Source organism: Myotis brandtii, unplaced genomic scaffold, assembly GCF_000412655.1.
Source record: "Myotis brandtii unplaced genomic scaffold, ASM41265v1 scaffold1026, whole genome shotgun sequence".
NCBI classification, from domain to species: Eukaryota; Metazoa; Chordata; class Mammalia; order Chiroptera; family Vespertilionidae; genus Myotis; species Myotis brandtii.
Genome location: NW_005353435.1, coordinates 1,261,995 through 1,284,375, shown reverse-complemented (window position 1 = coordinate 1,284,375; position 22,381 = coordinate 1,261,995). Strand labels below are relative to the sequence as shown.

General features: G+C 40.8%; 1 protein-coding gene across 1 annotated transcript in view; it reads right to left on the bottom strand.

Moving 5' to 3' along the window:
* Positions 1-22,381, bottom strand: part of FMN2 (formin 2) — a 108,825-nt gene that overhangs the window by 36,930 nt on the left and 49,514 nt on the right. Inside the window, exon 13 of the mRNA XM_014536019.1 lies at positions 10,937-11,029. Coding sequence (XP_014391505.1) covers positions 10,937-11,029 — 93 coding nt within the window. The remainder of the gene's footprint in view (positions 1-10,936; positions 11,030-22,381) is intronic.

Sequence of the window (22,381 nt, the reverse complement as noted above, 5' to 3'; positions counted from 1 at the left end):
CCCCACCCCCACCCCAGGCTTCACCACCCCACTGTCTGTGTCCCTGGGTTATGCACATACGCATACAAGTTCCCTGGTTTGTAAGCATGCCCTCTGGGTCACAGTCCTGGCCATTTGGAGAAACTAGAAGCCAAAGTGGAACAGGGCAAGTTAATTACAAAGAATTGGAGCTGCGCACAAAATCCAGCCCATGTCACTCGGGAATTGTCAAAGCGTCTCTATCGCTGCCTTACGCACAACAGTCCAGCTTGGGCTGGTTCATGTTTTACAACCTCAAGACAGTGTTTGCTCGAAGTCTGCTCAGTATCTGCAGAGCCGCAATCGAATGTCCTGCTGCCACTCTCGGTCAGGATTCTAAGAATTTAAAAGGGACCGGTTGAGCCGGCAGCTGAGGGGTCCCCCACCCCCCACCTTTTCCCTTTTTGTACTTTAGACTGTTTACATACACTTATGGGGCAGTCATTAGCCATTCTGAACAACAGAATAAATGTTCCATCATTTTACTTTGAAAAGACTCTCCCACAGGAATGTACTGTCTTATAGGCTCTGCTCTGGGCTGCTTTGCATTCAAATGCTTTGCTTCCAGGAGCAATTCTAGAAGCACATACAGTTGGTTCAAGGGAAAACCAAGCACCACATAGCTCAGAGGTTGTCGACCTAGGAACCAGGAGGTCATGGTTCAACTCCCAGTCAGGGCACATGGCCGGGTTGTGGGCTCGATCCCCAGTAGGGGGCGTGCAGGAGGCAGCCGATCAATGATTCTCTCTCATCATTGATGTTTCTCTCTCTCTCTCCCTCTCCCTTCCTCTCTGAAATCAATAAAAATAGATTTAGAAAAGGAAAGGAAGGAAGGAAAGAAGGAAGAAAGATGGCAAAAGAAATTCGGATATTCATTCCCTGCCTGGACATGTATAAAAAACTTAAAATTCATTTGATTTCAAGTTCACTGTCCAAAGAAGCCGTGCGCCAAAACCCTCAAAAGCCGAAGCAATAAATCTGCAATCGAATGACAACTTTCAATGACTCAGAAGAAAGGCGTTGCCTTTGTCTAAAAAAATAACCCATACTGGCTGCACTTAAAAGCAACCGAAATGCACACTCATAGATAATTATAAACAAAAACTAGTTAACACTTTAAATAAAAAGATTTAGGGCTCCGACGAGCAGATGAAAGGGTTTCTTGAGTTGCCTTCCATCTGATATTAGTCAAAATCAACTCTGTCTCCAATTACCTGGGAATATGTGGTCCTCCCTCATGCAAGGGCGCCCGTCCGTTGGGGCCTCTGCTTACTCACAGTCCTTTGAACCAAGTTCAGCAGAAATATTTAACATTGCAAAAGAGGCCGGAGCCAGACAAGCGACTGCAGACGCTAATCGCTGCATCAAAATAGTAACTTAGTAGGACAGCAACCAACAGAAAATATTTGTGGGGGCAGAGGTTTGGGGGCGGGGACGTATTACCGCTGTCAGAGAAGACGCACTACATGCCAAAGTGCATAAACAGAATCACGAAAACACTATTTTTAACCAGTTGCCTATTCGGGGGCATTGGGTTGTCCATGCCAAAGGTCTCCTGTAGAATTAGGCCTGAAAGGTAATCGTATGCCCTAGCCTTAAAATAAATAAACAGATGGAAACAAAAAGTAATCAAATAAATAAAGGTTGATTCCTGGAAGGGTCAATGATGAGAGGGAATCATGGATCGGCTGATAAACAAAAGAGAGCCAGAGGCACAGAAGCAGGGAACAGACTTTTGAATCTCAGAGGGAGGGCGTGGGTGGGTGGGTGGGAAGAGATTAACTGAAGAACTTTAAATCGGGGGGGGGGGGGGGGGGGGGGGGGGGGGGAAGAGATTAACTGAAGAACTTAATATGCAAAACCCATGGGCGCAGACAATAGACTGGTGTAGGCCTGGGGCAGGGGTGCGTGCAGGCTAGAAGGGGTCAATGAGGGGGAAAAGGGACATCTGCAATACTTCCAACAATAAAGATACATTTTTTAAAAAGAGGCATCAAGAATAAGGCCGATATTGCTTTTGATCCTGAAGTTCAACATTAAGGAATGTATGTCTTGTACAAGCGTGTACTATGAGAAATGTACACATTTATTCTCTCAATCTTTTTGTCTTCAAAGCAATGTTGTAGGAAAGAAGATTTATGAGCAAAGAAATAAGTTCATTTTCCTGCTTTTTTCCAATGGAATACTACGAAACCATTAAGAAGAACGTACTGATACGAAATGATCTTGAAGCTATTTTAACTGAAAAAAAGAATAATATCCAAGAGAGGCCTCTATTTGCAACCATACTAGGAACTCGACATCAAAAAGTTTTACAACAAAGCGCATAAAGGTATTGGATTAAAATAAAATTTAATGCATGGCTGAGCTGGCTGGAAAATAAAGGAAATCCTCTGACCCAGTCAAAACAATCAGGAGCAAGACTTCAAAAGGTGTTAGCACTGCCTTGGGGGCACCCTTCCACCCAGCAACCCAAGACTGTCCTTGGACAGGCCACGCAGGAAGAGGGGAACAGGCCTAGAGTCCTCCACAGCGCCTGGAAGAGACACGCCCTCGGGGTAGAGAAAACAGAAAGCCACCCCCACGCCCCCACGAGAGGAGGCACTGAGGAATGTGTCCTTCTCCGCCGTGGCCCTGGGTGGGCCATCACACTGCCCTGAGCCTCCATCCACAATGAGGGGGACCCTGACTCATTTTAAAACAGTTCTCGGTTGGCAGTGTCCTCTGATGTTGAGCCCAAACAAATAATAGAAATAGAAATAGAAGGAAAAAATAAAAAAACAGAAACAGCCTGCAAATAAATTTAGTTTAGAAACGAAAATGGAAGCGGAGCAGAGCTGCCCAGGCAGTGAAGGGAGGTAAGAAAGAGTCCACGGCATCCCGGATGCGGGAAGGAATGGACTTGCAACCCAGAATTTTATCATCAGCAAACCTATCTCCCCAAACAGGACTGATGGAGATTTCCACACAGACAAGGAAAAAAAAAAAAGAGGGTTTTTCCACAGATTCACACCAGGGAACTTCTGAAGAGTGAACTTCAGAAAGAAGAAAAACCATCTCAGAAGGAAGGCATAACATACTGGTAAAGGAATGGTGAGCAAAGAAGATGGTACTGGTTATAAAAAACAAGTGGACACTAAAACATTGGCAAAGAATGGCGTATGGCATCAATAAGTAAGGTTAGAGTTAAACATGTACATATATTGTTAATTCATACACCTTTGGTATATTGTTAATTCTTTAACAACACATGGTACTAAACAACTAAAACAATATTATCCGTTTGAAAAAAGTTGTTTTTGCAGACTGTACATAGACATCAAATATGTACATACATAAAAATCAGATAGATTGAAGAATTAAGTGCAAAAGCAAAACCGAGACATTTTTACAGGAAAATATAGGGCACTGTCTTCAGAAACACACAGCAGGAAAAGATTTACTCAATAAGGCAAACATTAATACCATTAAGAAAAAGTCTGATAAAATTTGCTGTTTGGAAATACAGAACTTCTGCTTATCAATTGCCACTGTAAGAAAGATCAAAAGACAAGGTCCAAAGAGAGAGAGAGAAGTGTTTGTAACAATTTAAAGAACTCCTAATTATTCAGTAAGTAAAAGGCAAAGCAACAGAAAACAGTCAAAAGACTCAACAGGTGGTCCAAAGAACAGGAAACGACTTTAGACATATGAAAATCCACCAGTTCTAATCAATAATCAGAAAAATGCATATGAAACCCACAATGGAATACCATTTTAAATAACAGATATAGCCAATCTAAGAACCAAATGCTTACAAGGATCTGACACACTGAAATTCTATTGGTATAACTGTGGATTGGAATTAATCACTATTAAGTAATTTGGCTTTACCTTAGAGGCAAAAGGTTCATAAACCTTATAACCCAGCAAATCTTTGTTCTCCTAGGTTAGCACTAAACAAGAGAATATGCGTGTACCCCAGGACTAAAGCATTTTTCCTTTTAGCTAAAAAAGGAAAAACAGGAGAAATAAATTGTGGTGCAGTATATACCTACAATGAAATCAATATTAACAAAATACAGGCATGTGCACAAACATGAAAGAATATCAAGAACAATGTTCAATGGAGATAAAAGCAAGTCATAGAAGAGTACAGTTACAATTCCACTTATACAAAGTTCATAAACTTGCAAAACTAATAAAATGTTTACAATTTATATTTTTGGCAAACCTATAAAGAGAAAGTATAAAGATCAGAGAGAAAAGAAATAAAATAGAAATTTTAAAAAGATCAATGAAAATAGGAGCTGGTCCTTTGAAAAGATAAACAAAATTGACAAACCTTTAGCCAAACTCATCAAGAAGAAAAGAGAGCCCAAATAAATAAAATCATAAATGAAAGAAGAGACGTTACAACTGACACCACAGAAATACAAGGAATCATTAAAGAATGCGATGAACAGTTATATGCCAACAAACTCAACAACATTCCAAAACTGAACCAGAAAGAAATAGAAATTACTAACAAAGAAATTGAGACAGTAATTTAAAAAAACTCCCAATAAAACCAGACAGTTTGACAAGTGAATTCTACCAAACATTTAAAGAAGAATCAATATCTACTAGTATAGTTCTTAAATGATTTCCAAAAAATCCAAGAGGAAGAATTGCTTCTGAACTAATTCTATGAAGTCAATATCACCCCCGATACCAAAATCAGACAAAGACAAGAAAAGAAACCATCAACAAAACAAAAAGACAAACCACTGAATGAAAACGATATTCACAAATAATATATCTGACAAGGGGTAAATATCCAAAATATCTAAGGAACTCATACAATTTTCCATCAAATGGACAGAGTCCTAGCCGGTGTGGCTCAGTTGGTAGGAGCATCATCCCGTACACCAAAAGGTTTCGGGTTCGATTCCCCGTCAGGGTGTGTATAGGAGGCAACTGATCAATGTTTCTCTCTCAACAATCTCTCTCTCTCTCTCCCTCTTTCTCTCTCCCTTCTTCCTTCCTTCCCTCCCTCCCTCTCTCCCTTTCTTTCTCTAAAACCAATAAAAAGCAGAGGACCTAAAAAACATTTCCCCAGAGGACGTACAGATGTTCAAAAACATATGAAAAGATGCTCAACATCACTAATCATCAGAGAAGTGCAAATCAAAACCACAACAAGAAGTTACCTTTCACCTGCCAGAATGACTAGCATCAAAAAATCAACAAATACCAAGTGCTGGTGAGGATGTGAAGAAAAGGGAACCCTCCTACGCCATTGGTGGGCTTGTAAATTGGTGCAGCCACGATGGGAAACAGTATGGAGTTTCCTCAAAAAATTAAAAATAGAGCTGCCATACAACCCAGAAATTTCAGTTTGGGTACTTACTGGAAGAAAGCAAAAACACTAATTTGGAAAGATTTAGGCACCCCAATGTTCAATGCAGCATTATTTACAACAGCCAAGATATGGAAACAACCTAGGTGTCCATCAATAAATAAATGGATAAAAATGATAGGAATACATATGTCAGAATGCCATATATCTACACATATATATATGAATATAGACATATACATTGGAATATTACGCAGCAGTAAAAAAGAATGAAATCTTGCCATTTGTAACAACATGATGGACCTACAGTATATTGTGCTAAGTGAAATAAGTCAGACGAAGACAAACACCATGTCTTCCCTTATATGTAGAATCGAAAACAAAACAAAACAAATGAATAAACAAAACAGAAGCAGATCCACAGATCTAGAGGACAAGCTGATGGTTGTCAAAGGATGAATGGGTGAAATAATTCTTTTTTAAGTATGCAAATGATACATTTGACATTCACATTAGTGGCCATGTCTGACAGAATGCAGGCACAAGGTTGGGAAGGATACATGAAAGAGTTGGACATACTGATCAAGGTCTGCTCCTTGAGTGGGGTGTACGTGACTATTCACTTCATTATAATTCTTTAGATCTCATTTAGGTTAAATATATGCATATATATATGACCTTTATGCTATCTATAACATGTATGCCTTTCAAGTGGACATTTGATCCTCATTACCCATGGATTCCACATTTTTGAACATGTCCACTCACTAAAATTCATTTTAATTCCAAAATCCATCCTTCTAGAGCTTTTGTGGTCACCACGGGCCTGTGCGGTGGAAAATCTGAGTGGCCGGACCCACACTTGGCCAGCTGCCGCCGAGCAAGGCGAGGTTCTAGCTCCTTCTGTCAGCTCCCAAACTGTAAATCACTTTCACAGTCTATTGTGACACACTTTTCAGCATCTTTGTGCTTTTTTTGTCATTTCCATCGCTCGAGTGGCTGCAGGGCTGTCCAGCGGACACGAGAACAAGAAGGCCGGGCGGGCTTCACGGAGGAAATCCACGTGTTAGATGCGGTCCATGAAGGTGTGTGTTACAGCAATGCCGGCGGTGAGTTCAATGTTAGTGAATCAACAATATGTACTAAACAAGTACATGTTATATCATAAGTACATATCATATCTTCAAACATGAACACACATACGGTAGTATGTTGATCAAATGATGAAAACAAGACCAAAACATGGCCAGAGGCTTGAAGAAACCTAACCCTGTGTTTGTAACGAGGAGCAATGGTTCAGTATTCACTGATTCAATGTTTGTGGCAACTTGATAGAATATAGTTACAGCAAACAATGAGAGTACAAGGAATAATAAAATATATTTACTTTTGTGTCATACATAAAACGAATATCAAACATACAAAATTGTATGTTGTATACATATACAACAATTTCATATATATTCTTTTACATTTTATAAAATATGTGATATGTTTAAAAATATAAAATGTACATAAATATAAAATATTTCCTAATAAAAATGTAAAAGGGGGAAAATCAGCATGTAGAGGATGTATTCACTAGCAAAATATATATAGATACAAATTTACATGTACATATTAATCGGCTTCTATGCCTAGATTATCTCTGGAAGGATAGAAATGAAATATAAACGTGGTTAAGACAGAGGAGAGCGATACTAAGAAAGACTTACATCCCATTATATACCTGAATTTTGTAACAGATGTAATTTTTTAAGATGTTTAATTGACTTTGAAAGAGAGAGGAAGGGGGCAGGAGAGACAAACATGGACGTAAGAGTGACACATGTGCAAACATAAAATCGCGTATGTCGGCGTAAACTGGAGATAGCTAAGGTATAGTGGCTTGGATTATTGGACATACTGATCAAGGTCTGCTCCTTGAGTGGGGTGTACGTGACTATTCACTTCATTATAATTCTTTAGATCTCATTTAGGTTAAATATATGCATATATATATGACCTTTATGCTATCTATAACATGTATGCCTTTCAAGTGGACATTTGATCCTCATTACCCATGGATTCCACATTTTTGAACATGTCCACTCACTAAAATTCATTTTAATTCCAAAATCCATCCTTCTAGAGCTTTTGTGGTCACCACGGGCCTGTGCGGTGGAAAATCTGAGTGGCCGGACCCACTTGGCCAGCTGCCGCCGAGCAAGGCGAGGTTCTAGCTCCTTCTGTCAGCTCCCAAACTGTAAATCACTTTCACAGTCTATTGTGACACACTTTTCAGCATCTTTGTGCTTTCTTTGTCATTTCCATTGCTCGAGTGGCTGCAGTGCTGTCCAGCGGACACGAGAACAAGAAGGCCGGGCGGGCTTCACGGAGGAAATCCACGTGTTAGATGCGCTCCATGCAGGTGTGTGTTACAGCAATGCTAGCGGTGAGTTCAATGTTAGTGAATCAACAATATGTACTAAACAAGTACATGTTATATCATAAGTACATATCATATCTTCAAGCATGAACACACATAAGGCAGTATGTTGATCAAATGATGAAAACGAGACCAAAACATGGCCAGAGGCTTGAAGAAACCTAACCCTGTGTTTGCAACGAGGAGCAATGGTTCAGTATTCACTGATTCAATGTTTGTGGCAACTTGATAGAATATAGTTACAGCAAACAATGAGAGTACAAGGAATAATAAAATATATTTACTTTTGTGTCATACATAAAACGAATATCAAACATACAAAATTGTATGTTGTATACATATACAACAATTTCATATATATTCTTTTACATTTTATAAAATATGTGATATGTTTAAAAATATAAAATGTACATAAATATAAAATATTTCCTAATAAAAATGTAAAAGGGGGAAAATCAACACGTAGAGGATGTATTCACTAGCAAAATATATATAGATACAAATTTACATGTACATATTAATCGGCTTCTATGCCTAGATTATCTCTGGAAGGATAGAAATGAAATATAAACGTGGTTAAGACAGAGGAGAGCGATACTAAGAAAGACTTACATCCCATTATATACCTGAATTTTGTAACAGATGTAATTTTTTAAGATGTTTAATTGACTTTGAAAGAGAGAGGAAGGGGGCAGGAGAGACAAACATGGACGTAAGAGTGACACATGTGCAAACATAAAATCGCGTATGTCGGCGTAAACTGGAGATAGCTAAGGTATAGTGGCTTGGATTAAACACTTAAATGGAACACTTAGGCATCAGTTGTAGTTGGCGCACAAGGACTTCCCAAAATGTTGCAGAGCGGTACCCTTGACCTTCCTCACTTTCCTTAAATGGTGAAAGCTCAGGAAATTGATGTTTGCCCATGCCAACCCCCCTCCCCCAAAATGTCCCATCCATGAACAGATCCCACTCTAACGACTCCCTCCTCTCGGCCTCCACCTCGCAGGCTCCTCTCTGAAACTCTTCCAAGCTCTGGCTTCCGTTACAACAGCCTCTCTTGGTTTTCCTCTGACCTCTCTTCTCAAAATACTAACACCTATGGGGGCATCTCTGACCATCCTGATGATGTCATTCTCCCCCAGAATTCCCAAGTGACCACACCCACTCAGTAATCACATTATTGTATGAGGCCCAATCCTCCATCGAGAGATTCCATCTGGGTTTCAAAATGTAACTTTGTGCCCTAACCGGTGTGGCTCAGTGGATAGAGCGTCGGCCTGCAGACTGAAGGGTCCCAGGTTCCATTCCGGTCAAGGGCATGTACCTTGGTTGCAAGCACATCCCCAGTAGGAGGTGTGCAGGAGGCAGCTGATCGATGTTTCTCTCTCATCGATGTTTCTAACTCTCTATCCCTCTCCCTTCCTCTCTGTAAAAAATTAATAAAATATATCTTTTAAAAAATGTAACTTTGCTATTCATGCAAAAGATGACTAAGATATAGTTATACAGATTTCAGTGCCAGTTCTCCAAAATACAGATGGCAAAGATTAGATAATAAACCATAAATAATGTGAACAACTATATGGGTGACACTCGCCAACATTGTAGATGTGAAATCCAGCAAATGGTTTGACTTCTTTTTTTTTCTTTTCTTTTTTTTAATGAATCATAGCATTAGGGCTCCTTTCTTCCCACAAACAACAACAAAATTCCATACTTGTACCTACATAGTTTTCTCAAATGACATGTTCTTGATGCTAAAACCACACTGAATGGAAAAAGCAAGACTCATTTTTATTCACCGCTAAGAGTGGAGCGAGCGTACAGGGTCCTCTAATATGTAACTACGGGACTATGATTCCAGTCAAAGGACTATTTGGGAATCAGGGAGTAGACTTTCCACTCCAAGTCATGAGGACCCGAAAATCTGGAAATGACAGCCACTCTGATTTATGAATCCCTTTCATATTCCGTTTCATGTTTCATGTTCTCCGGTCATCATGATTTTATTAAATGACTACATGGTCTTTTCCTATCTAAAAAAAAAAAAAGCTGTTCTTAATGTTTAATCAAATTCCAGCATACCTTATTCACTGTAAATCATCATTAATGACACTTAAACAATGTATAAAAACCTAACCTAAGAGAGGATGAAGCGGTACGCGGCCCCAGCCTCACGCCATGTTGGCCTCTACGAGAATTCCTGAACAGCAACAACTGTCCCCAAGCATGACATGTCACCAATCTGATCTCCAGAAGAGATGGAACGTTACAAGGATGAAAGGTTTTGAGCAGCGAACGCATGGAAATAATTGTAAGTTTCGGTGACTTCAAACAGCGAGACTTTTAACACATTTTTTTCCTCTTTAAACAAATTGTTTCTTTAACATCTTCTGAAATTTCTCATCCCTGCTTAACTCTAAGGAATATAGGAAAAGCCAGTGAGATAATATTGGGTTTTTTAAGCTCTTTGAAAAAAAGAAAAGGGTGTTAAATATCCAGAGAAATTTGTACATGCTTTATTTTAAAAACTGCATATAATGTTTTGAAGATCTGAAAAACATCAATATACTTGGCTTTTGGATGCAATATTTTGACAAACCAAATAAATGCCAAGATGAAATGAGGTCATAACCCTAGCGAAAAAGTAGAAGGACATCTAATTTTCTTATCAAAAAAGTACCAGCCCGGCCAGCATGGCTCAGTGGCTGCGCATCGACCAGGAGGTCACAGTTCAATTCCTGGTCAAGGGCACATGCCCGGGTTGTGGGCTCTATCCCCGGTAGGGGGCGTGCAGGAGGCAGCCGATCCATGATTCTCTCTCATCATTGATGTTTCTCTCTCTCTCTCCCTCTCCCTTCCTCTCTGAAATCAATTTAAAAAGCGTATAACAATTTTAAAGTCTTTCAAGATATAAGCTATTTCACCAATAGCTATTGTATTCCTCATCGTGAAAGAACAAAGATAATAATGAACTTGATTCACAAAGCAGCACGCTAAGCAAATGCGAGTCTCTCGCCACTGAATGACTCAAGGTCAAACACAGTGTGTTTCTCTGGGCTGTCGATCCCTTTGAAACCAGCGTGTGTTTGTTTCACGCCTCCTTCCTCTGTGCTGACGAGGGAGGACATGCAAGCCCCCGCCCCCCAAAGCCCCCCAGCGTGTACCTTGGATGATGAACCGCTCCATGTTCTCCTTGAAGGGCTGGATGTGCTCCTCGGGGGACACCTGGTACACTTTCCCCGCCTCCACCTCGCACGCTGCAAATCAGAGAGACACGCTGCTTAGGGCGCCGTCGATGGAGCGTCCAAACCACCTCAAAACCTCATAAAGCCAGACTGTCCTGTCAACCACCGTAACGGACATATGTCCTACACATATGTTGGAAACACCAAATGCTGACATGACGAGTCTATAAGCAAGGCTTCGTGAGGGGACTGTGAAAAGACATCCGTAAGAGTTGGTGACTCCAGCCCAGCTGGTGTGGCTCAATGGTTGAGCATCGATCTATGAACCAGGAGGTCACGGTTCCATTCCCGGCCAGGGCACATGCCCAGGTTGCGGGCTCGATCTCCAGTAGGGGGCGTGCAGGAGGCAACCGATCAATGCCTCTCTCTCATCACTGATGTTTCTATCTCTCTCTCTCCCTCTCGCTTCCTCTCTGAAATCAATAAAATTTTTTTTTTTTTAAAAAGAGTCTGTGACTCCAGTTCGGTCACTTCCACAGAGTGTCACCTGGGCAAGGTACGCAACCTCTGAGCCTCCGTCGCATCAGGAGAAGGGAGGGCCCAGGCCTGCCTCTCAGTGCTGTTATGAGGATCAAATCAGAGAAGAGATGGAACGTGTCCCAATAGCGTGCCCGGCATGGGCTGTTTCCTATCATCATCACTGTCGTTATTATCCACTAACTCCTAATACAGGCTTATTCCCAAGTTCACATTTCTGAAAGCAGGAGGCTACTTGTCAGAAACACGGCCTTGCGATGGCGAGAAGGTGCTGGCCATCAGCTTCCTTTAGGATGGATCACTTAGGACAGCCCCGTGTAGTCGGAAATTCTGTGCCCCTTCATGTCTACAGATGGGTAATCAGATATAGTTAATCGTATCCTAAATGGATGAGTTTTCTAAACGTATATACATTCCTATAGAAGAGGGGCAACGGTGCATCAGTGAAAGGAAATAAGGCAGGTTATCAGCCCTTCTAATCGTTTCGGTGAATCCTTTCTGGCAAAATCACATGAAGAAATAGTCCCAAAGGCCTTTGAGTAGCTTCTAATTGATACCCAATCTATTCCTCTAAGATAGCAGTCGCCAACCTTTTGGACCTCACGGACCACCCGTTGGCGACCGCTGCTCTAAGACACAGATATGGACTGACTACCTACTGTGTTCAAGGTACCTCTCTAGGCACTATGATTACTGCCATGAACAGAAGAGAACTGGCCTGAAAAAAATGCCTGCCACAGGGAGCTTGCCTTATCCTATACTAGAGGCCCGATGCACGAAATTCGTGCAAGGGGCTCGGCCCTCGCAGCCCCAGCTTCGTCCAGAAGGTGGTCTGGAAGGTTGTTTGGCTATCCGGTCTAATTAGCATATTACGCTTTTATTATTATAGATGGTTTTTCATTAATTCTTTTTCCATCACAATGAGAAAAGTACAATACGGGGAGGGATGGGAGGGAGAGGAAGAATCCAATTTCTCACCTGGTCTGATTTTCAGACCTTAGAAACCTGAGTCAAGAAAGATTAATATTCTGACTGTTAGTGACAATTGTTCAATTTCACACTTTTTATTAGAAAATGGAAGTAATGCCTGTCCCCTTGTTCTCGATGCTGTAGCATGCCTGGAGGTCTACGCAGCCGTAAGAACACCCTCCCACCAGCAGCCTGCACAAGGTCATCTAATGGGCCTGGTGCCTTAAGAGGGGGAGGTCATTGGTTAGGAAAGCAGAGATGGGCCACAGACTAACCATGACGAAGTCGTCTCAATTGGACCACGTCTGCAGGTCTGCATTTTTACTCAGCAACGTTTAAACAACAGAAGATACAGCCGATAAGAAGGGGTAACATATTTTTAAAATGAGGGGAAATTATATTTTCAATTACATTTTGGCTCCTATAAACTGTATTCTTAATAGAAACGCAAGCAAACGCTATCTTTTCTATGGCTTCTATCTCTCCCCCCTCTACTTAGAGTAGATTTCCTCACACACAAGGGGAACCAAGAGGAGTTTTAGATCCAGAAAAACTCTCAGGTCATTTACTGGCAACCTCATCTCACTTCCTGTCCTCCTTCCGGAAGTCACGGATCTCGGAGTTTTGAGTGACGGCCATTCCTATCTCTCCAGGCATCTTTTCCCTCATTGAGCTGCTGTAATGATTAGAATCTTCAACTCTACCCTGAGCAGAAACCCCTCTGTCTCTCTACACTGTCTCCCTGTGGAATGACATGCCTGGAGTTTGCTTTTCAAATAGTTCTGATAGAATCACCACAGATAGTCCAGATCTGCAGTGAGTCACAGAATTCCAGGCTCTCAGAGGACGGATGAGGCCCCTCCACTCCTATCATTCTTTATTTACTCACTCCCCCACTCTTTCTGCTAGGACTTAAAACGTTCGCTGGCAGGCAACAGGCATTCAACAATTATCTGTGGAATGAATAGAAAAGGGAATTGGATTCTCCTGTCAATATGAACTCCTCATTAATCTGGAAATGGCCTCTCTATTGGAATGTCCCCAGGCCTTGTACATGCTAGTCATCCCCCTCACATACTCTTATCCCCTTATGATCAATGGTTGAACTCTGATTTGCCCATCCATACACAACTCTCTCAGCAAGGTTCACCTATCACCAATCCCCCAACCCCCGAACTTTGTATGTCCCTCTTCTATAGAGCATGTGTGAAAGATATAAGATAAAAGGAGAGATCCAAATAAAATAGATCTGCATTCAGGTCTGGTTCTACTAGTAGCTACGTGGTCTTGAGCTAGTCCTTAGATGACCTGAACCCCAACTTCCTCAACTAGAAATCGGGCTGATGAAGGCCAGGTACTTGAGCACTAAGCACTGAGCTGATGGGTAAGAAGTTCTCAAAAAATGATAGCTATTAATGATGTTATCTTATTGCATTTATTGTTGACATGTACCTATCTCTGATTATAATTTGCATCCCCTGAGGTCACCTCTGTGTGCCCAGTGTTTGAAATTCAGAGGAAGCACTAAAACCTTGTGTGAAAATAAGTACTTTCAACTATGCCAATGACCACGACTTTCCTTAATCTGGACATTAAGCCTCCAGTGGTGGGTCACAGATAACAGCATGTAAATCTTAAACCAAGTGCCCCCAATCCCAACCCAGATGACTAAAGCTCTTCACTGTGATATAAAATGTTCACAATTTGCCGAAACCGGTTTGGCTCAGTGGATAGAGCGTTGGCCTGCGGACTGAAAGGTCCCGGGTTCCATTCCAGTCAAGGGCATGTACCTGGGTTGCGGGCACATCCCCAGGGGGTGTGCAGGAGGCAGCTGATCGATATTTCGCTCTCATCAATGTTTCTCTCTATCTCTCTCCCTTCCTCTCTGTAAAAAATCAATAAATATATTTTTAAAAAATAAAAAATAAAATAAAATGTGCACAATTATTTGTGGGTGGCTGTTGCCTTATTCATTATATTCAGAAGGAAAAACCTGTTGGATAACTAGAAAAACAAAATGTCAAGCTCTAGAGTCTGTATAGACTTGTATATGCGCACTTCTTATAGACATATTTATTCAATGACAAATATCAATATGTTGCATAAGGAAATTTATAAGATTGGACTCCATTCTTTGCCTAACTATAGTGCATTTTGGTGCATAACATCATCCTGGCTATATCATCTTCAAAACTGGTGACTATGTGAATTTTTTTTAAAAAAAAATACCAACCACTGTGCTCTCACCAACTTAAAGGGTCATTTAGTCACATTATTAAAAGCATAACATGAGATAGAGTTCCTGGAAAATTGCATTACAGTCAAATCCAAATATTTTTCTTAAAATCTGTTAAAGGCAGTTGGCACAACTGAGTCATTCCAACCATGTAGGCTTTTGTTTAATTTAAAGGCCTTCCTGATCCAAAAAGGTTTTATATTGTGTAAAAGGGCTAACCGTGGAAAGCATGAGTGAGGCTCTCAAACACAAAGACAAATCTAGCCAGAGGAGAGGACGAACAAAAGTCTCTCTGATGTTTCCATTGGAAAAGGGGTTTCAATCCCCAGACTGGCATGTCGGGGGCACAGCCAACATCATCTTATCACCATCCGATTAAAATAAGGGCGTCACACACCACTCTCAGAAATGAGCCCTGATCATGAGGTTCTGGGGGGGGGTGGGGGGTGTTTTTAGAAAACTGTTATATTCCTGCTGTAACTTCTACGTCTCCACGCTCCATCAATCAATCAATGTTGCCCAGTTTCGAGTCGCTGCTTTTCTGTGAGCTTCCAGAAGGTTTTACCGGCATCCATAAACCTGCCTCGTCAAGTTTGAAGGAAGCCACGTCACAGACACAAAGAACAAAGACGGTTGATTAGATCAGAAACTCTTCTTTACAAGACCCAATGGTTTCTCACGTCAGCGTGCGTTGGACATGACTCTGGAATGGCTTTTAAGAAACAGAAACCACGCCCTAGCCGGTTTGGCTCAGTGGATAGAGCGTCAGCCTGCGGACTGAAGGGTCCCAGGTTCGATTCCAGTCAAGGGCATGTACCTTGGTTGCGGGCACATCCCCAGTGGGGAGTGTGCAGGAGGCAGCTGATGGATGTTCCTAACTCTCTGTCCCTCTCCCTTCCTCTCTGCAAAAAAATCAATGAAATATATTTTTAAAAAAAAACAAAACAGAAAAAAAATCAATAAAATATATTTAAAACAAAACAAAACACAGAAACCACCATGTAGCTACTGAGAGAAGAGCAAGGCAGTCGATGAGATGTCTACAGAGCAGTTGGAAGAGCAGGGAGACTGGGCTCCCTCCACACTTGGTCTGCAGGAACGACTCCCAGAAGCAATCTGCAGCCCTGGCTCTAGGGGAGGTGTTCTCTACGCCACAGTCAGGATCTATGCTGAATGGCGGGGGCCAGGGAGTCACCAATGGTTTTATTTTCTCTTTTTGTTTTTTCTAAACAAATCTTGTATACCTCGTGCAACAGAACATTACACTCCAATGTAAAACACTACACTTTTTTTTCTATGGATTTTTGATTTCTTGGAAAATCTTTGGGTTACTCTCTAGTTTATTCCAGGGATGCGAGGCTGGCACAATATCTGCAAATCAATACACGTGATGCATCACATAAACAAATTGAAAGATTTAAAAACAAACAAACACGTGATCATATCAATAGATGCAGGATAAGCATTCGACAAAATCCAGCACCCTTTTTGGATAAAAACTCTCAGTAAAGTGGGAACAGAGGGATCATACCTCAACATAATAAAAGCCTATACAACAAACCAACAGCCAACATCATCCTCTCTGGGCAAAAACTAAAAGCGGTCCCCTTAAGAACAGGAACAAGACAGGGATGTCCACTTTCACCATCTTATTCAGCAGAGTACTGGAAGTCCTAGCCACAGCGATCAGACAAGAAGAAGAAATAAAAGGCATCTTAGCTCAAATGTCAGAGAACTAATCACCTTTAATTCATTGTTTTGGGGTGTTTTTTTTTTTTCAAGGCAGTAAAATGTCAGAGAACTAATCACCTTTAATTCATTGTTTTTTGGGTACGAAAAGTAAGTGATTAGTGAAAATGAGGAAATACGACTTCACTATTTTTTCCGAAAATGAATAAATGGCATCAACTCTTAAAATTAAGTGATTGACAACTTCATTTTCTTCTCATTAACTCTCCCTTCCACAGGGCAAAATTACTACTGAGTTTAATGACGATTCAAGAGATTTACAGCATGAAAAGTCTAAGAATCCTGAGAAATGTCCATGGGAACCCAGTACGCGTGTGTATTATTATGGAGGGAGGGGAGGAAAGATGAGAAGAAAGAAAGATACGTGAAACTTATTAGCTTTGGGAAAAATATCACAAATGCGAACACTTTTTTCAAAGCTGATGTAAAGGAATATAAACATCTCAAGCAGAAAAACATTACAGTCACCTACACAGAGCTGACTCCATGGAAATTCCGGAGTGAGACAATTCTTTAGGAAATACTTATATATTACCTAGTACACAGAAAAATTTAAATAATTACTTTATACCACCCTCACCGCCCCTAAAAATCAGAAACACATGTTTAGTTCTTTCCATCTCCTTTGCCCCGCTCCCTCCTGGGTCAAAATCACTATTATCTTTTATGGAAGTTCCTTCCTAAGTCTCCCAAATTCTACGTTTGCCAGAGCAATATTCTCAAGACATAAATCATTATCACTCCAGGTCCCTAAGTATAATCCTTCAGTGGCTGGATAGTGCGTTTAGAATAAAATATAATGTCCTTATAAAGCATATAAACTTGTACAGTGGGTGTGCGTTCTCTCCTCTCATATGAGGGATATGCCAAGAATGCAGGAGTAATAGACTTTTCTCCTTCCTGAAATGCTTCTGTGGCCCCCTTCATTCTCCTACACACACACACATACACACACACACACACACACACACACACACACACGTGTTCCAAATACACACACCCCTCTCATCCATTTAGAGTCTTCCCGCCCAGCGTGGCTATGTTGGCTTTGGTGACCTGGTGGGTACGTATCCCTGTGGATTTGTCGCTTTCTACTCCCCTGCACACAGCCTGTATTTGAGTCACGTGGGATCGTCCGCAATGCCAAGGGCGCGCTCATCTCATGCCATGGGATGGAAGATTCACCTGCTAACATTTCCTTCCATGCATGTTTTCACCTGTAAAGTCTTCACACGTCAGGACGCCATCCTAATGGCGATTTCTAACCAATTAGGTAGCAACGGGCTTACTATGTTATAGTGTAATTATCTGTTTGTATGTTGGCTTCTGAACTACATGATACAATACGTTCTTTAAGTACAAGAGCCCATAGATCATTCATCTTTTCCCTCCAAGCTTCAAGCAAAATGTCTTGACAATAAAAGGTGCTCAATAAATGCCAATTCTGCCCGGGCGGCATGGCTCAGTGGTTGAGTGTCCACCTATGAACCAGGAAGTCATGGTTCGATTCCCGGTCAGGGCACATGCCCAGGTTGCAGGCTCCATCCCCAGTGTGGGGCATGCAGGAGGCAGCCGATCCATGATTCTCTCTCATCATTGATGTTTCTCTCTCTCCCTCTCCCCTCCTCTCTGAAAGCAATAAAAATATCTTTTTAAAAAACATAATAAAAGAAAGAATAGAGCTCAACATGAACCATTCTATTAGCACCCCTTCCACTCTTTCATAAGCCACGCTTACGTGCACTATCATTTAAAAGATTGTGGTTCTTAATTATTTTCTAATTAAAATATATCTTAGAATAGGAATTCTTAAGTTGTAGCACTTTTATGTCAAGGACTCCCTGAGATGTTTAGTAGGGAATTTAATAGAAAACAGACTATGGGACTCACTGTGAGTGGGTGGGGCATATCAAAAGACATATCAAAATTACCAGCAAAGGGTTTTTCTTCAGACCATACGCATGCTCAGTTCTGACCTTCGTTACGAATTCTGCTGCAATGAGCCAAATTTCACATCTGAATATTGTGTATCCCTCAGGTTTAAGCCTGAGGAACCCCTGACCTCATGGGTCAATAGATAATCAAAGCCCAACTAGTCCCAACACTGGTGACTTCGCTCATGTCCTTTCCCATGCTTGAAATTCTATTCTTCTCTCCCCTGGATGGAACGTTACTGATCTTTCAAAGTCCAACTGAGGTATCATTTTCCAAGTACATTTAATCCTTACCTCCTCTGCATTTCTGTAGTATCTTCTTTACAGAACTAAAAAATACCTGTTAGACCATACAGTGGTATATGTATGCATATAACCATTAGTGTTCTTATTCGTCTATGAGCTATGAGAGAAGAGTCTATGTGGTTGTGTTTTTTTTTTTTCGGTGATTTAATAAACATTTGTAGGATGATAATTAAGTATTAGACTCTAATATCTCTGATTCCTTACTGATCTAAATTTCATAAATCTTATTATTATGAGATAATCTACCCATTGAATTCTTAAGCTGCCCATCTAGAAAGCATTTTGATAATGAGTATCAGGAATCTGAAAAAAAAAAAAAGCTCATTGCCTCTAATCTAGTAATTAGAATTCTAGGAATCTATGTTAAAGAAAAAAAAAGAAAATATAGTAAAAAGGTTATGAATAAGGACGTTCAACATAATATTTCTGAAAAGTAGGCAAAACTGGAAAGAGATCATTTCTTGCAAGAATCAAATCCCTCATTAAATTATGGCACCATCATAAGATAGATTTCTATGAAACCATCTTAAATGGTTTTTAAATGATAGTAAGAGCCCCGGGAAATGCTATTAAAATTTTCACTGAGAAAAATGTATAACATATAAGAGTGATATCCAGTCAACTGGAATGATGAATTCATTAACAGGCTAAACTTCCTTCTTTGGAAAACCCAGAGCAACGCAGGAGGACATTAAAAAAGAAAACCAAACAGACACCTTATGCTTTAAAAAAAAATGAATAACTCCTTGAACCAGAAATAGTAGAGAAGCCCAAGTTAAGAAACAGAGCCAAGCCAGGAGTGACTGAAGTGCGCGTGGGGGAGGGTAAAGATCTTGGCTGACGTGGAGCCCAGCGGTGGGAGAGAATGGAACCAGGGTCACTACTAGAAACCCAGAGCGAGGACCAGGCTCCCGGAGCCATGGAAGGAGGAGGGAAACAGCTCCAGCCCCTACACAGCTGTGTGCCTGGGGCAGCAAGAGTAGACAGACAGTAATCCAGGCCAGATCGGAGCCAAGCCATTCACTCCTGTGGAGACTGACGCTGCAGTAAACCCGACGTACCCACAGGGCAGGATCCCCAAGCTGCCAGGAGAAGGTCTGGTCTGGCCAAAGGCAGGCCAAGTCAAAGCAACTGAAAAATCACCAAAGTGCAGGATTTGGGGGGTCGGGAGAAGAACAGAGAACACAAGACGGATGGAGAGATAAGTTCCTGTCACAACTCAACTCTTCCGTTGTAGCACAAAAGCATTCACAGACAAAAGATAAATGATAGGATGTGTGGATGGCTCTGTTCCAACTAAACTTTATTTGTAAGGACAGGCCTCATTCAGCCCCCAGGCTGTAATTTTCTAACAACTGTTTTAAATCAACATTCTAATACCACAAAGAAAATTAATGAGTAGAAAGACAGCTTATACGTATTAACAAATAAAGGATGAATTCAAAAATTATGAAAATCCAAAAAGGAAAATCCAAAAAGGGTATTAAAATAGCTTTACAAATATAGAAAAGGTCAAGGGAAATACTATGCAGAATAAGAACAAAAATTAATTTAATGGTAAAAATAGATATGGTAAAAAAACAAAACACCACCATACTAGAAATCTTGGAAACAAAAAATAATTATCGTGATTTTAAAATAGTTGCACTGGCAAAATAAATACCAGATTGGATAGCGTCAAAGAGAGAATTAATGAATTGAAAGGCAATGTTGAGGAATGCATGATGATCATAGCAAAAGGGGTAGGGAGGGGGGTAAAATTTGAAAGAGAAGTCAGGAGACATGGAGGGTTAGACCCCAGATAAAAATATACCAAAATACTAAGGTTATTTATCATTCACTGTAGGATTACAGATAAATATATTTTTCTGTCCTATGTTTTTCAATGTTGGCTGATGTTCCCATGTTGAACTGACATTCATTTCAAAATCCTAACAGAAAGTGATTTTAAAAGAAGCTACTGATCGCCTTTGAACTGAATTTATAACGTCATGCTTTCTTTCCTCAAACAAAAAAATATCAGAAATTTGCCATTGTAAATATAATTGGCGTCAACACATATAAATCAAGACGAACAAGTTTAAATTCTTGTTTTTCCTATATAGCTCAGACCTCTACACCGACATTACTTCAATGTGAAGATAGAGTCCATTCATTTTAAACATTTTTTTTATCTTTAAATTCTTTATTAGTTAAGGAATTACAAATGTGTCCTCATCCCCCCATTAACACCCATCCTCTCCCCCCCCACACACCCCACTCATGCTCTCATCCCCCTGTTGTCCATGCCCATTGGTTTGGCTTATAGGCATGCATACACGTCCTTTGGTTGATCTCAAGTCGGGGACTGAAGGGGAGGGGAGGGGAGGAGGGAACAGGAAAGAATGTCTCGCCCACTTCGGGGAACTTCATTACTGGGTGCTCTGTAAGTGCTGAGTTGACTGGAGTCATGTGGCAAGTGCTACGCTTTCTACCCAAGACAGGCCCTGGAACAGAAATCGCCATTTGGCTCAGCCACGTCCAGGAAAGCTGCTGACAACCAGGAGAGATCAAAGCAGATCAGGTTGCTTCAGCAGCCACATGTCCCCGAGCTCAGAAGGCCATGGGAGCGCCCCAGGGCGGTGGGAATCTTGGGAGCAAGGATAGAAAGCAGACAGAGGGGATGTTCTGCTCTTCTAAATGCTAACAGGAGTCAGCCGTCTTGTTCAAATGTCTCAGCCCTCAGCATTCTCTCTCGGTCTTTCCTTGAAAATAAAAGTCAACTCTCTAAGAAACCTGAGAGGAAGTGATTTAGCCAGAAAGTGAGTGTCTTAATGACTTTGCTTGCCTCTTTATCCTCACACTGTTTATTCTCTCCTATTTCTTACCTCTTTACCTCACACTATTTATTTTATCCTATTTCTTACCTCTTTATCCTCACACTATTTATTCTATCCTATTTTTTTAAACATATTTCATTGATTTTCCACAGAGAGGAAGGGAGAGGGACAGAGAGTTAGAAACATCGATCAGCTGCCTCCTGCACACCCGCTACTGGGTATGTGCCCGCAACCCAAGTACATGCCCTTGACCGGAATCGAACCTGGGACCCTTCAGTCCACAGGCAGACGCTCTATCCACTGAGCCAAACCGGTTAGGGCCATTCTATCCTATTTCTTACCTCTTTACCTCACACTATTTATTCTATTTTTTCCTTATTATGAATAGACAATACGTTTTGGACATTTATTAGATGGAAAGGATCTGGATCCATTCTTTACATATATCATTGCATTTTTAAACACCTTCTTAAAACAACTCGCTTCGGGCAAAAGGTGGACAGGATATTTGAATCTTCTTTAAATGAATCACCTAATTTAACCACTTAGAAGGAATAAGTTTTAATAGGCTCCATTTATCAAAAAAAGACATTATTTTAAACTAATTATATCCAAATAACATAACCCAATAACCTCCCATCTGACTCCCATTTAGTCAGATGAATGCACAAATCACATCTATTTATACCCATCTCATTCCAAAGAGGGACAATGAGGGGTTCTTATTTTATGCCTCGTTGATATGAAATGGTACACGCATGCTGAGTCCTTCCCGGAAATTAAATTTCATTCAGGTTGAGCTCAGAAGATCCCCTTCCTTGTTGTAAAACGTCTTTTTTTTTTCTATACAAAACCTCAAATTTTGGAAAAGCAA